This window comes from Aptenodytes forsteri, unplaced genomic scaffold (genome assembly GCF_000699145.1).
Source record: "Aptenodytes forsteri isolate BGI_AS27 unplaced genomic scaffold, ASM69914v1 Scaffold223, whole genome shotgun sequence".
NCBI lineage: Eukaryota > Metazoa > Chordata > Aves > Sphenisciformes > Spheniscidae > Aptenodytes > Aptenodytes forsteri.
Genome location: NW_008794742.1, coordinates 1051610 through 1067004, shown reverse-complemented (window position 1 = coordinate 1067004; position 15395 = coordinate 1051610). Strand labels below are relative to the sequence as shown.

The window sequence follows — 15395 nt, the reverse complement described above, 5'->3', positions numbered from 1 at the left end:
TTCTGAGAACTGCATCTTTAGAAGAGAGTGGTGGTTCGTTCACTTTGCATTTAAGTGTCAAAAGTATGGATTCAGGTGTAGAAACTGCTAGCCCACAAGTCCCACGTTAAAGCTCTGATTTATACTATGGAACAGTATTTAACACATGGATAGTTGTGAATCTTTCTTAAACAGAAGTTGTTTTTATGTAGTCATTCCAGTAGCTCCACTTGAATGTTTTTATTTCTTCTTCAAATCCATTGTATTTATAGACCAAATATTTTTTAATGCTTTTTTTCCCCCAAGGTGGTCTAAATCTTACATACTTTATTTCCCTCATTAGTGATTTACCTTTAGTGTTCTCTTAATCTTGAACTTTCAGTAAGAAATTGGTTCGGCACCACAAAAAGCGATGTATTGCTGTTGTCTTTTTGAGAAATGTTTTTTTTATATGCCAGCTGAAGTAGCCATACACACTATATTGACCAGCTGAAGAGTGAATTAATGCAAAGCGACAATTACAGTGTTGCATTTTTAAAGAAAACATAGCCATTTTTTACCTAGGTGCAATCGGATTTTTCTTTTTCATGTTACTGAGATTCCTTAATCTTCCTCTCCTTGCTCATGATCTAAACATTTATACAGGAAAATACCAGCACTACAAGGCTTAATTATCTTGCAGTGATCTGCTTTGTTTTGACAGATAAATTTAAGGTAGCTTGTTTATTGCACTAAATGAAAGTCAGATATAGCTTAATTGCTGATAGCCGAACATGGATAGTGAAGACTAAAGTCTCCATCAGTAATAAGTATTGTATTTTTTGAAGGTAGAACACAACAAAAAATTTAATAGTAGCATCAACAAATAATCTATATGTGTGCACTTTGGTCATACTGTATCCTATTTGGTGCTGCTTGTAATCTTTTGACCATTAAAATTCTTTTTATTAGTGCCGAATAGTGACTGATAGACATGCTATTTAGAGATATTCCAAGCATTTGTTCAGTAGAAGTAATTAAGTTAGCATGAATAAAAAATTTCTTTAGAATTGCTTGCACATACATAAAATCAGTTAACAGTAATGATACCTCATGATTAATATGACCATTCATAACTAGAAAAACATCCCATTTCATATGTTTAAGCAATCCACTGAATTCTTAAGATATACCAGATAAATTTGATATATTACTGTTTGATAATGGACATTATGAAATGCAGAAGAAGTTATTATCAATGTAAGATGTGATATTACAAAGCATTTGCTCATCTTTAGATGATGCTTTTAATGTGCAATTGGACATTTAATATAACTGGGTTTGTTCCTGAACTGAGTTGTATCCTTAACATCAAATACCAGATAATTCTTACCTCTTGCCATCCTCTTCTTTCTTTTTTGCTATTAAACATAAAAAAACAGAATGTGAAATTATAAACCATTTTTCTTTCTGTTTTGTTAAGGGAATCAAAAAAGAGAGAGAAGCCTCTTCAGACATTGGTCACTGCAGAAGGAAAAGTTCTGAATGTGAATGTGCCTAAGTATGTAAGGTTAAGAGGTTAAACAGGCTAACCTCGTTACAGTTGATTTAGGCAACTCTTTCAAGATATGTGACAATACAAAAATAAGAGGGCTGACAAATTCTTGTGGCGGTATTATATTCCTGGTGGGGAAACTGACTTCTAAAATTATGTTCTGATGCTGGAAAAAGAATTAGTTTTCAGTGAGTAAAGTGTTGAAGGTTGTTTAATTTAACACCTTGGTCTTTGATGATTGAAAAACTAGTTTTTCCATAAAAGATATAAGACGTTTTATTCTTTTCCCTTCTATGGTAAGTCTCTCTTTCTTTGAGCATCTTGCCAATAGTGGAAAAAGTTTAACTGGTTTTACTATTGACGATAAATGTGTATGAGTAACCACTTTAAATGTGGAAGAATTTCATCCAATTAATATTTCTGGACAAAATAATTCTGTCCTCTGATGACAGATGTAAAACTGGCAGAATTGGGAAGGATATGTAATTGACTTCTATGGCATGAAGTCCTTTGACACCAAATGAGGTCTCTAGCAACAGAGGCTGGTGATACGGCGAAGTCTCTTGTATTTTATCATTGACAGCGTCACCTGGGTATTCAAGTGTTTTGGAATGAGTGTCCAGGGATATCAGCCATGCGTTACCATTGGTTTCACTTGAACCAAGCCTTTTCTAAGGGAAAACAGGAGACAGAGAGTGCAAACATTGTTTCCTTATAAACGGCTCCCCAAAGAGCCTCCTACAGGAGAGTGTGATCAAAATGTGGCCTACGAAGGGCCACTTACCTGTCTGCTGTCCTCTGAACAAGTTTTTCCATCTTAAGACTGATTTAGCTGAAAATCAAAGCTAAGAACATGCTTATCGTTAGCATGAAGAATGCTTTCTAAATCTTGGGAATTTATAAATCCATGCAAATTCACGGAATTTGAAAACCTACGTTATAAGATCAATGCATAATTTTCAGTGGTATAGCGAAAATTAAAGGTAGTGGCAGAAGAGCTCATGTTTTTTCCACCTGTACCAGAAGATACTTACCATTGTATTGATGTACTTTTTTTTGTAAAAATGTGTTGACTGAAAAAAAGTTTAAATAATTTTCTAGTTCAAAGAAGATGAGTCTAAAAGTTTAAATCTTGTGTTAATGGAATTTGATTATGCCTCTAAAAAGCAGAGAAATTTAGAATAAAACTCTAGCAATCTTTTTAGAAGAAATACAGTCCCCTAGAGTTCACTGTTAGTAGCAGTCCTGTTTGCATCACCCAAGTTTTCTGGATTAGAATTTAGACTGTGGATGTGCCCACATAAAGCCAGATCAATAAGCAGTTTTTTTCATGGCTTCAAGAAGAATATCACAGCTCTTCAGTGCAGTCTGCAGTGTATTGGAGAGACGTAAATAAAGAGATACAAGTAGACAGATGGTGTTCTCTAAAGATTTTGCCTCAATGTGAAAGTCTAACGTCCACAGGAACGTCCAAGCTTCTCTCACATTCTTTTGAAAGGTTAGCAAGAGGAATAGCTGCATGCTGCTGAGAACAGACTATTTCTCTTTCTCAATTCTGATTACGCTTTCCCCTAGAAAATTTTACAATTATTTTCTCTTTTTAGCCCTTCATGTTTTAGTGAATTCTCAAAATTTGTGATGCAGTAAGAGAAAAAAGCATGAACAGGAAACAAAGCTGTTCTGTATTCTTTGCAGTTTTCCATTAAAAAATAACATAAACTAAAAGCTCCATAAGTTTTCTTGCAAGTTGACTGTGTCAGAATACAGGAAAGCAAAGAGTTAAAAAGTATATCTGGCAAATATTTTTATTGCTGAAAAAATTTATCATCTAAACTGTTAACATTTGAGCTTCTTTCTGTTACCTGAACCCAAAGTATCTAAGTATTTTAATGTCACTGAAATATTCCAGATAAATTGCATTAAGCAAAACCCTCTCATTTAATACTAATAACTAATTTATAAAAATCTTCTCATTTATAGGTGGGTTATATTCTGTTTTTTCTCTACTTTAATACATGGGAAATGTTTGAGTATATGAGCGAACTTGTAAGTTTAGACTAGATCTCCTTACAGTTGTAGTAATAGATGTTGTTTTCAATTTATAACTGGTAAGCTTCTTTCACAATTTTACGAAGTCAGCCAGCAGATCACAAACATGCAGCTAATACAATCTACAGTCTCATTTTCAACAGATATTATAAAGCTTGCAGAATAGAATATTGTGCAATTCATGTTTTACTTTGGAAATGCACAGGCAGATATTCATACTCCAGGCAAATTAATTGCTATGAACAAAGTTGCAATTTTTTTTTTTTTTACATATGATAAGGTTAGAATTACCAAGTTCCAGGCTTTTCATGCTTTTCATGAACTGTTTTTTCTATGCAGATGTTAATAGAGCAGACAGATTTCACCAGCAGATGTCTCTCTTTCTGCATTGACAGCCTGATCTTAATTTTAACTGACCTTCAGCAGTATTTTTTTTTTGTCTCTTATGGCTTGGGTGGGGAGAACAGAAAATAAATGTGAGAATGACTTTGGTTCAAATACCAGTGTTTTTTTCTGTTTGTGAGGAATATTGCAACTTTTTCTAAAATGATCATGTGACATATTGTCTAAATGGTATTCGTATTCATGTAAAATTGCTAGCAGTTGAATTTGAATTATGCCATAATGTTTGCTTAGTCACTCCAATTATATTTATCCTGGAGGTGTTTCTTGTCATTATTATTAGGCTTCATTTCTCTTTGAAAGATGATGAAGAAAACAACCAGATCATCTTGGATCTTGCTGTTTACAGGTCAGATTTTTTTTTTTCTCTTAATTTTTGCCATTCTTAAGATCTAATACACAGTGTTTCAAATATACTCCTCCCTGTAATGGGGACTTTTCAAGAGGAAAACAAATAACATCATAGGGGATAATGGAATAAATCTTGAAGCCTGTGCCAAAGAAATGAAGCTGAATAAACCAAAGACCCTTCAGACTGTTCACACACTCCTCAATGGGGACTGTGTCCAATTGTACTTTTTGAATTGATGTTTTCTGCAGTCCACAGGCAGGTTTCCTCCACACCTGTCCTTTTATACTTATGTAAAATCTTTTCCCTTCTTCATTTGCAGATTAGGGTTGTAGGGAATGGTTTTTTGCCCATTCTCTGGCCCTAGAAGTGCTCCAATATGGTTCATGCCCTTCTAGTTAAATAATTCTCCTCCCCAAGACAGAGTAGGGTAGCCTTGTCCTACTTTCCTTGCATACTGGAAAGAATCTATGGCCCATGCTATTTCCTGAACTGTGCCAGGGCATTGCCTGGAAGAAATTTGGTTGAACCAGGCCAAAATATGGCAAGGAAACCTGATAACTATTTGATAGTATATACTGCTAAGCAGTACAGTGGCCTTGCCCACAATTCAGGAAGGGATTGGAAACTCACAAGCTTATTTACCCATAATAGGAACTTGTTAGAGTAACGCTTGAACTAGTTTTATAGCACAGAAACACCATTCAAGCCAGGTGTTCTTCCCTTAAAGCTCATTAATTTCCCTCAAAAGAGGCCGGCTCCATGTTTCTGAATTATAAGAATTAGGGGTTTTTGGAGCCTCAGAAAATCTGTTCAGGTACAATAGAGTGTTGGATATGTTGTAATATTCTGTGCTCACTTGTAAGAAATGCAAACTAGAAAGTCTGAAAAATTCACCTGAGAATTATAAAAGAAGGGAAATAGGGAACACGTACTTGTGCATTCACTAGTAGGTCACAGGAACATGAGCGTATGTGTCATATGATGAAGAGCAGATGTTAAAGTGGAGCTTTTACAGGTCACAAATTTTGTTTGATAGTACTGAAATTTAAAAGTACTGTGTTTTCTGGGAATGTAAAGTATTTCTGTTCATTGTTTTCCAGGAAATTCTGTGCAAAAAACCCCCCTCTTATTATAAATTTACTAGTTAAGCCTTCAGAAAGAAAAGTAGAAAAACACTTTTACAATTTTAAATAGCAAATAGATTAATTTTCATATTAATGTAAAGCACTAAACTAATAGAAGAAAGACCTTTTCATTTTCCACAAAGATTTTGAATTCTTGCAGTTATACAATAGCTGATGTGGTGGACTTGATAGAATTTAGACATTATTTTAATTGACATTCTGTGAACACACAGGAAGATAATGTTTTTCTTCCAAAGACGTTAAATCCTAATAATATTTCATATAACTTAATAACTGAAATTGAAGTTTGTAGTTTATAAACTGTGAAATCATCATTAAAGAGCTATATGGTCTGCACTGCTTATTTACTGGACTGTATTTTAGATTGATTCATTTATTTACATTTTATTCTGAAGACATTTGGACACTTCTCTGCTTGATGTTGATGTCCAGCCAACTTACATACGAGTACTGGTGAAGGGTAAGGTTAGTGTTTTCTTACTACATTCATTTCAAATCAAGAGTTAATGCTTACCATAGTCATTCAGTGGACTCTGGATCTGACTTCTATGAGTTACCAACTATGTGCACCTATGCAGAAAAAATGTTCTTAAAATGTTCTTTCATACTTGCATTATGTTGGACCACACATAAACTGTGGAAGTCCTAACCGGAAGACGTGCAAAGCCTGAAATGAAATTTCACTCTCTCTTTCTCTCCTTCTCTCTTCTGATTCCCCCTGCACAGTGTACCATAATTCACTTAAGAAGAGAGCTTGCTAGTTGCCCTAGGCTAGAATTTAGCAATTTCACAATCTGGAATTTATAGCTGACAGAAACAAATGGATGTATATTCTTTTGAAAGGGCATTTAAAATGTCATTCCAGTTTTCTCTCTTCTCACTGGTTTTAATTTTATCATCAATTTTTTTTTAAATTCAAAATACCTTAGACAGTAAACCAAAATCCCTATTTTTGATTGTACCAACTGCATAAACAAAACTTCAGAATTACTTTATGTCTGAAATAGACTGGATATTCTTTCTCATTTAATTGATAATACAAGTCAAGCATCATTTTATAACCTTCTTTAGAAATGTCACTTCAGGAATGACAGCAATTCAGGAATATACATATGACTGTACTTGTAAGTAAAAGCTGTTTAGCATGCTAATCATTTATTAGGATTAATACTACACATAAAGTGAGAGGATTTAGACCTATACTGTCCTTAAGAGCAAAGGATGTGATAGTGATGTTTCTGCATGTGTTCTGTCCAGGTCAAAAAAAAAAAAAAAAAAGAGATATTTTAGCATGATATACTTCAATCCCATATTTTCTCATAGCCATTTCAGCTTGTGCTCCCTGAGGAAGTGAAGCCAGACAGCAGCTCTGCTAAAAGATCACAAACAACTGGTCATTTAGTTGTCAGCATGCCAAAGGTATGTAAAATAATCTGAGGAGTCATCATACAAAGATACTTAAAATGTTGTGAGTACTTTGGGAATGTTTCTGAGTTACAGGTAACATCTGGCTAGCTAAAGCTATTCAGTCTAGTCTTTCCCATCAGGACACATTTTCCAAAGAAGGAACATTCTGGAAGGACAATTTAATCATAGAGCCAAACCTTAGGATTTAAGATCACTTTAACGGAACACTATGAAAATCAGTATTAATAGAGCTATTTGTATCTCCTTTATCATCAACAAAACCAGCTTTTTATATATGAAAAGACATTCTGTAAAACATGCAGTATTGTGCAAATGTGTAAGAAGATGGATTTTTTAAATAACTGAAAATAAGCAACTTATCTACTTTCTTTTTCCACCTGTGAAATAATAAAAACAAATCAATTTTTCAAAATTTGTGTGGCACATACACGTATGAAGATTACATTTTGGTTCAAGGACAGGGGTGATGTAGTACTCTCACATCTCAGGTGATCAGAACAAGAGTTTCTTAATTCATTTTCCCTTCATGCTCTTCCTGGCTGGAAAGGATCCACTGACCAGCTGTACCAAGTATATGTAATCACAGACCAAGAGGGTTGTGGCAACATGATGTTTCAACTGAAAAATGCTGCACAACAGTCCCTAGTACTTAAAGAAACCTGGGTAGAAGTCATATTCCCCTAATATTCCTAACTCTGCGCTCTCCTATCTCCCCTGTGCTCTGACGTTTGCCGGTATGGTGTCATGCTGATCAGGATTCAAGTCAATTGAGAGTTCTGCTGGCAAGTAAAAGCAAATTGGCTTAAAGTGTTTTTTGCATTCTCTCTCTTCCCTGCCCAGCCCAGTTCTTGCAGTGTAAATGAAAGCAAACTGATAGGGATGTCCACTTTATTTTCTCTCTGTTCTGTGTATTCCTATGGTTTCAGTAAATGTAGTTTGTACCCTGGATACGTAAGTGGTATTTTGATTTGGGAGATGACATAATGAGTAGATGAGGTAGAATCAAAGGTGGAATCAGGACATCTACGCATTCCCACACGTCTACCAAAAAATTAGAGAATAGTGAAGGAATGACCAGTAATAAGGAACAGTCGAAGACATGGAGGTCAACTTGCCTTACTGAAGTAGGCATTGAGAGAGGTAACGGGTGGCCAGCCAGCAGTCAGTGGAAGTTTAGGGGGCATTAGAGCTTAAATACAGGGAAGATGCAGCAGTGTGAACCGTAATACAAGACAAGGGACAGAGGGAATCTGAGTGGCAGAGGTATCTTCAGGTTTGGGGCATAAGGGGTAGGATGCTGGCAGAAACAGGAAGGCATTTAAGGTGGCACTTGATGTCGTCTGGTGCAAGACTGGGTTCTTGGACCTGCAGGAAGAGCAGAGATGGATTGAAGGGCTTGAAGCAGGCAGGAAGCTGGAAGTTTTAGGAAGGTAGAGTTCTGGAGATGAGAATGGATTATATGGTGGGGTTCTGGGAGCTGTGGAAGACATTAATCAACTTCAGCTTCATGGTCTTCTTCCATTATGCCTTTGGAGGGTTGGGCAAACCCTCCTTTTTTATTTTTTTATTTTTTTTTAAGTTTTAAGGCCTCTAGGCCTACATCATATATTTTTGGCTTTCAGAAATAAGGTAACCCTGCCTAAGGATAGTTGTAGGAAAAAAAGAAATTCTTGGTGCTCTAGTCTTACCCTTCTGGCCTCTAGTAAGTTTCTCTGCTGCGTAGGAGCAGTGGGACATGGTGCTACATATAAATCTGCCAGGATATATCAATTACAGCATTTTCTTCTGAAGGAGGAACCTTCAGCTGCTATTTGGGGTCATTTCTTTCTCTTTGTGCTCTGATTTTATTCTTAGACTATGCAACTAGTAGCTGTAACTAAAAAGTTATTTTTCAGCTTTTGGCTTTTTCCACTTGTGGTTCTATACCTTCTATGTTTTCTTCTACACTCCAGTCCCATACCATCTGTCTTTCCCTACATGGACAGCCTCTCATTAAATTACAAACTGTCATTCTAGCATCAAACATGCAGTTTCACCAGGAGCTTGAAGAATGCTGAAAATTGTACTCATTTGGTTAAGATCCATATTTTGTTAATGTTCAAAATTCACTCATATGAGAATTTATGCTTTCCTAAGTTTATTTCTTTGAAACTGAGGCCTTGACATTTGCCATTTTGGATAATGTCATTTTCAAATGTTTCTGAACAGTTTTGTTTACTATTTTACTTGTCTTTTGGATATTTTAAGTACTATCAGTTTTCTATCCCATAACCTGCTTTTATTACTCATATGTCTTGCTAGTCTCTTTGTGGATGATCAGTGCCTTAGAAAATGTAAATATTTCAAAGAGTCTCTGGATATATCCAAATCTGCTGCCTGCCTAGAAAGTCATACCTAAATGAGCAAAATAATAAATATTATCTCTTCATATTGTGATTGAGAACTGCCTTTATTCCATTATTAACTTTGTATTTCACCTACATTTCACTTACCTTGATATTTTAGCTACACCTACATATTTTACCTAGCCTGAGGGTCTGGAGCCTGCTTCATCTCAGAATGTCATGATTCACAGATTTTTGTGAGACCTGAGGAGAGAGAAGCTCTATAGAATAACTGAATTGATGTTCTGAGCTTTGCCTTGGTGTGGTCAAAACCTACTTGTGTAGCTGGAACACAGAAAGATACGCATGAATGGAGTGCTGCGTGGTCTAATATCTTCATTGTCAATGGATCCAAAAACCTGGATCCTGGAAAGCAGCTTTGCAGAAAAGGACCTGGGAGTCTTGGTGGACACCAAGTTGAACATGAGCCGTCAATGTCCTCTTCTGCCAAAGGAGGCTAATTGTATCCTGCGCTGCATTAGGAGTGTTGCCAGCAGGTCGAGGAAGTGATCCTTCCCCTCTATTCAGCATTGGTGAGACACACTTGGAGTACTGTGTCCAGTTCTGGGCTCCCCAGCACAAGAGAGACGTGGACATTCTGGAGAGAATTCGGCAAAGGGCCATGAAGACGATGAAGGGACTGGAGCATCTCTCCTATGAGGAAAGGCTGAGCGAGCTGGGACTGTTCAGCCTAGAGAAGGCTCGAGAGGATCTTAGCAATGTATATAAATACCTGAAGGGAGGATGCGTAGCAGGATGCAGCCAGGCTCTTTTCAGTGGTGCCCAATGACAGGACCAGAGGCCATGGGCACAGACTGAAACACAGGGGGTTCCCTCTGAACTTCAGGAAACACTTTTTTACTGTGAGGGTGGCTGAGCACTGGTGCAGGTTTCCCAGGGTGATTGTGGAGCCCCCATCCCTGGAGATATTCAAAAGCCATCTGGACATGGTCCTGGGCAACCAGCTCTAGGTGGCCCTGCTTGAGCAGGGGGGTTGGACCAGATGACCTCCAGAGGTCCCTTCCAACCTCAACCATTCTGTGAGTCTGTGATCCTGTGAACCTCATGGATCTGCTGACCAAAGATGGATTTGTGCTACTTCAGAGCAATTGCACATAGCAGATACAAATCTATTGTTCTTTGTTCTATATTACAGTCACAGAATCTGTTCCTTTCCCCCAGGACTGAATTAGAGTGCACAAGTTTTGGGATACATACACTTTTCAGATGCTCTCTATCCATACAAGTTTTATTGGTATTAATAGGATGTAATCTAGGAAACAAAGTGTAATGAATAAAGGTTAGCAACAACTGGAAGACTAATAGATCTTTTTCTTCCAGAACATTATTGCGGAGGTTATCTACAATGTTTGAGAATACTAATTTGAGATCATCCTCAACTTAATATGAATTCCTTTTAGTACGATAATAGGAAGAACAGAGTTCATGCAACTTTTTTCAGGCTGTATCAGTGATAAGACAAGCCTAATGACTATATTGCACTATATTTAACCTTTTTGTTCCTGATAAACAATTATTATAAAAATAAAATTATTTGCAACTAGATAAATGGCCTAGCACATTCCTTAGGTAACTGAAATGTTAAAAATGCTATTAACCTAAAAATAGTCTCCTATAATATGCTTCTTGCAATACTATCCCGAAAAGATCTCTCTCTTCTCAGTAACAGAACAGAAAGCTAACTGGATTCAGTAAGTGTTTCTCACTTGCTTTAGAGAGTTTCTGATCAGGTTACTAAACCTTTCACCATTCATCTTCTGGCCTGTTCATAGTTCCCTAGCCTTTAAAATGAAAAACAAAACCTCTTTCCTTGCCTCTCCAATGACCTTGCCATGCCACAGATGTTGGAGATAGTAAATTCCACAAGAAGTAAAAGAAAGCAAATGATTTTCACCTTTTCTGGAAAATTTTTTCTTAAATGTACTATTTACTGCACAGCAAATCACTGCAGAATGGGTGTCTTTCTAAGGCAGTGTCTACCAACATTTTGTGGAAGGTCATCAAAACAAACTGAAGGACACAACATTCAGTGAAATGATACAGTGACACTTTTAAAGTGTAGTGTTTATACTGTAATAATCATCTGTACAAAGATTTTGCATGAGTAAGGAGTTGATAGTGACCACGTTGTACATGCTGCATTTTCTGGGAAAAATATTTGTGATATGAAGCTTTTCAAACTTTGAACCTCTATGCTCTGGCAGTGTCATCTTTGCAGATGATGCAGGAAAATTAAAAACTGAGATTTTCTTTAATAGACTGACCAAAATTGGAATATTAAATCAGTGATTTTGTAAAATGTCATCAGTAGATTACATCAGTAGCATTTTAATTAATGTCTGAGAAACAGCATCAAAAAACAATGTTATTAGCAAGTAGTTTTTATTTACGGTTCTGAGATTCTGTGTCATGTTTTAAAACTTCACTTTCCTTATTTTAGTGAATCAGAGAGCAGAATATGGACTTTTTGATTAATTCTTTATTATATAAGCAGTCACAAATGAATACTGCCAGCTTTTTATTGCCTAGGCCTTCAAAAGCATTTAGAAACTTAAAGATCAATGAGAGGTAGGTTCCTTAATTAATTTAAAAATAGGAGTGGTATATATTATGCATGTCACTGCAAAGGTTATTTGATAGAAATTCATTATATAATTCTCACTTATCTAGGTATGGAAAATGCAGTAATATTTCATTACTGTCAAAGGCACGTGGAGACATACAGCTGTGGAACCCTAGCAATCTATTCATCCTTTAGAATAAATGTGTTTCAGGGAAATTCTGTTACTCAGTGGAATTCCTGTTGCAGAAGAAGAAAGCCACTGGAGGAAAAAAATGTGGACTGTAAAGATGACTCAGCTTAAAAATATTATTTTCACATATTCATTCTGTTTTCTCAAATATATTCCAGATTCTATTTAACACATCCAGTTCTAGAATTCTCTGATAATGATCTTAAAAGAGCTCTCCTTTCTGTTTTCGGATTAATGCAAATATTAGCAATAGTTTCATAGAATCACTTTCAGAAAGCTTCATTATATTAATGTAGTCTGTCTTCCTGTATATCACAGGCTTTAAATTTCATACAGTTATCTTTCTACTGAGCCTGAAGTTTTATATTTGGCCATATTTGAAGCTATGGCAGTTCTGTTTTCCATAACAGTTATCCTCACTTGATCAACGTCATTAAGAGACAGAAGGTCAACTACCGGCTTGATGAAGCTCACATACCATTGTTGCATATGGAGTTGTGTTTCTGAAACAAGAAAAATTAGAGTATCACTTAAAATTTTTCTTGAACAGAGGTAGGAGGGCATATTTTGAGCAAAAGAGCTTTTAAGTTAAACAATATTTGATAATTGATAATAGTTGTTTTAGTAGACAAATCCTATCCCTTCCCTAAGTTCCAGGACTGCTTCTTGTCAAGGAAGCCTTTTCTGTTGATTGCAGAATCAGCAAATTTCCTCACCATCCTTGATGATGTGCTCTGAGGGCAAAGTAAGGAACATTAGTCTCAAGGGGATCAAAGAAATAAATTATTTTTAAAAGAACAGGACACTAGAAAGCCTCCTGAGAAGAGAGGGAAGGTCCAAAGAAACAGACTTTTCTTCACCAGAGTATATACAGAATCAGAGGGGATCAGCCCCTTCACAATGAATTTCAGAAATGAATGACAGAAGCTACAGGCTCTGTCTTATTTCTTGCAGATTTTAGAACAGAGACTTTAAGTTTACTGGGCATCTGGAACAGACTCCTTTCAAATGCTTAAGGTGTCCTTCTCTCATGATGTTGCTAAGAAGGGAAGGAGATACCCTTTTGCCATGAGATACCCTTTGCCAATAACATGTCTTCCAAAAAATGGTGATGGACATGTTTTCTTTGAGAAGGGGAATTCATGTGGACTTTGAACTTAAGATTCTGTTCTAGCAAAGGAGCTGAGGGAGTTTGTGGTCACTTGTCCCTTTTATAAAGAGTGGAGAGGAGTCCAGACTGCAGCAGATTCTTTAATAAAAATGTCTGAACTAGCACATGGACACCAGAACTGAAATGCAAGTGGAAAGCACATCATGAACCAGTTAGTTAGCTATGGAGAAAATCAGCAATGATGTGCATTATTAACATGGTACTAAACAAGACAGCATATATTTAAATACAAATAGTTGTATATATTTAAATATTTTTAATATATATATACACTCATATATATATTTGAATATAATTCCATTCAGATCATTTTGTTAAAATTGCCTTACGCATGTGTTTCATGCTGAGTGAAGTGTTAAAATCTAACAGAAAGGGTAAGTAAGTGTCACAAGAGAAAATTTATTCAGACTCTTTTAATTTTTCTATTTTTGAGAAGTTATTTAAATGCCTGCGAGCATAAATATCAACTTTTATGAGACTTATTTTTCTGTCTATTTTTATTTTAGGCTAAAGAAATAATCCTGGCTAAGCAAAAAGTATCAACTTCAATTAAAGATTCTGACTGCAATACACTGCAAAAAAATGCAAGAAGGTAATTCCTTTTTTTCTTCCTTTTGCATTAGTTTTATTTTTTGTCTGTTTGTTATTCACATGCCAGAATGTATGCTTCTTATGTTATTGCTGAAAATATGAATATATTGATTTGTATAGAGTAAAACTATGTCTAAAACCTTTAGATGAATGGCCTGTCTGGTGCTGTTTATAAAGCGATCTGCTCCAATAGCAGAGCCAAAAAAGCACTTATTTCTGCCTATCAGTTTTGTTCCATCAGCTCATTCAGATTATTAAACTGGTATATACTAAAACTAAATCACCTACTGAGAATTGCCTCTGCAGAGCTCCTTGCTATGTAACCGAAGTCTGAAAACCATTTAGAAAGCAATGATTTTGAATCTCTCTCATGAATGTATTTGCTTGCTGGTATACAGGATGAGCTACTGCACTAATACATAGGTTCAAAAAGCAATTCTGCAAGGTTTTATAACATAGATCCATCCTACTAGATGTGATGTAAAATCCAGCTCTTGAAATCTTGCAGTTAATGACTGCCAGAAGCAAGTAAATATCAATGATGCACTATTTTTTGTTTTTACTCTTAGCAAGTGTTACTAGCCATTGCTGTAGATAGACACTAGGGTTGATGGACACTTGGCCTAAGTAAAAATACTATGATATATCTTTTAATCTTTCCTTTTCCTCTTGCTATAGGCAATGGTATTCATACCAGAATAAGATATAGTAACAACAAAGTTTGTTAGGCCGTTTCTCTGTTTATATTTGAAGTGTTGCATTTGTTTCCTTGTTTGATTTGATTGTGGTGCATGTTGATGGAAAGGTTAAGCAGTTAGTAAAAAATAGCATTATGGATCATGGGTGTTCTTTCTGATCTCAATACTTAGGACACTGGCAAAATGGCTCTGCAAGAGTCAATTGTCATTAATTCTGCTTTTTATTTCTTGTTTTTAATAAAGATCAGTCATGACTTCTTTTCATGAATGACCTGCATAATGCGAAGACGATAGGGCGACTGCAAGAATTTGTTGAGATTCCTAATGAGCCACAAGCACTGCACCCTTTCCTTAGGCAGCAGTGATTACAACAGTGTACCATCTTGATTACTATTTCAAATATTTTTAAAAGGTCCAAGCCAAATGGTGGATATATTTGTGGATATATATGGATATGTATATTGACTATATATATAGTCTTGCCTGACCAACCTAGTGGCCTTCTATGATGGAGTGACTACATCAGTGGACACGGGAAGGTCTACAGATGTCGTCTGCCTGGACTTCTGTAAGGCCTTTGACATGTCCCCCACAACATCCTTCTCTCTAAACTGGAGAGGTATGGATTTGATGGGTGGACTGTTTGATGGATGAGGAATTGGTTGGATGGTCACATCCAGAGGGTAATGGTCAACGGCTCAATGTCCAGGTGGAGACTGGTGACGAGTGGTGTCCCTCAGGAGTCCATATTGGGACCGGTACTGTTTAGTATCTTCATCAATGACATAGACAGTGGGATCGAGTGCACCCTCAGCAAGTTTGCAGATGACACCAAGCTGAGTGGTGCAGTCGACATGCCTGAGGGATGGGATGCCATCTAGAGGGACC

General features: G+C 36.3%; 1 protein-coding gene across 1 annotated transcript in view; it reads left to right on the top strand.

Annotated features, from left to right (window-relative positions):
* The window catches only part of LRRC6 (leucine rich repeat containing 6), a 37060-nt gene that overhangs the window by 13168 nt on the left and 8497 nt on the right, over nt 1–15395 (top strand). The window contains exons 7-11 of the mRNA XM_009273973.1: nt 1442–1519; nt 4248–4313; nt 5857–5926; nt 6785–6880; nt 13725–13810. Of these exons, the coding sequence (XP_009272248.1) occupies nt 1442–1519; nt 4248–4313; nt 5857–5926; nt 6785–6880; nt 13725–13810 (396 nt within the window). The remainder of the gene's footprint in view (nt 1–1441; nt 1520–4247; nt 4314–5856; nt 5927–6784; nt 6881–13724; nt 13811–15395) is intronic.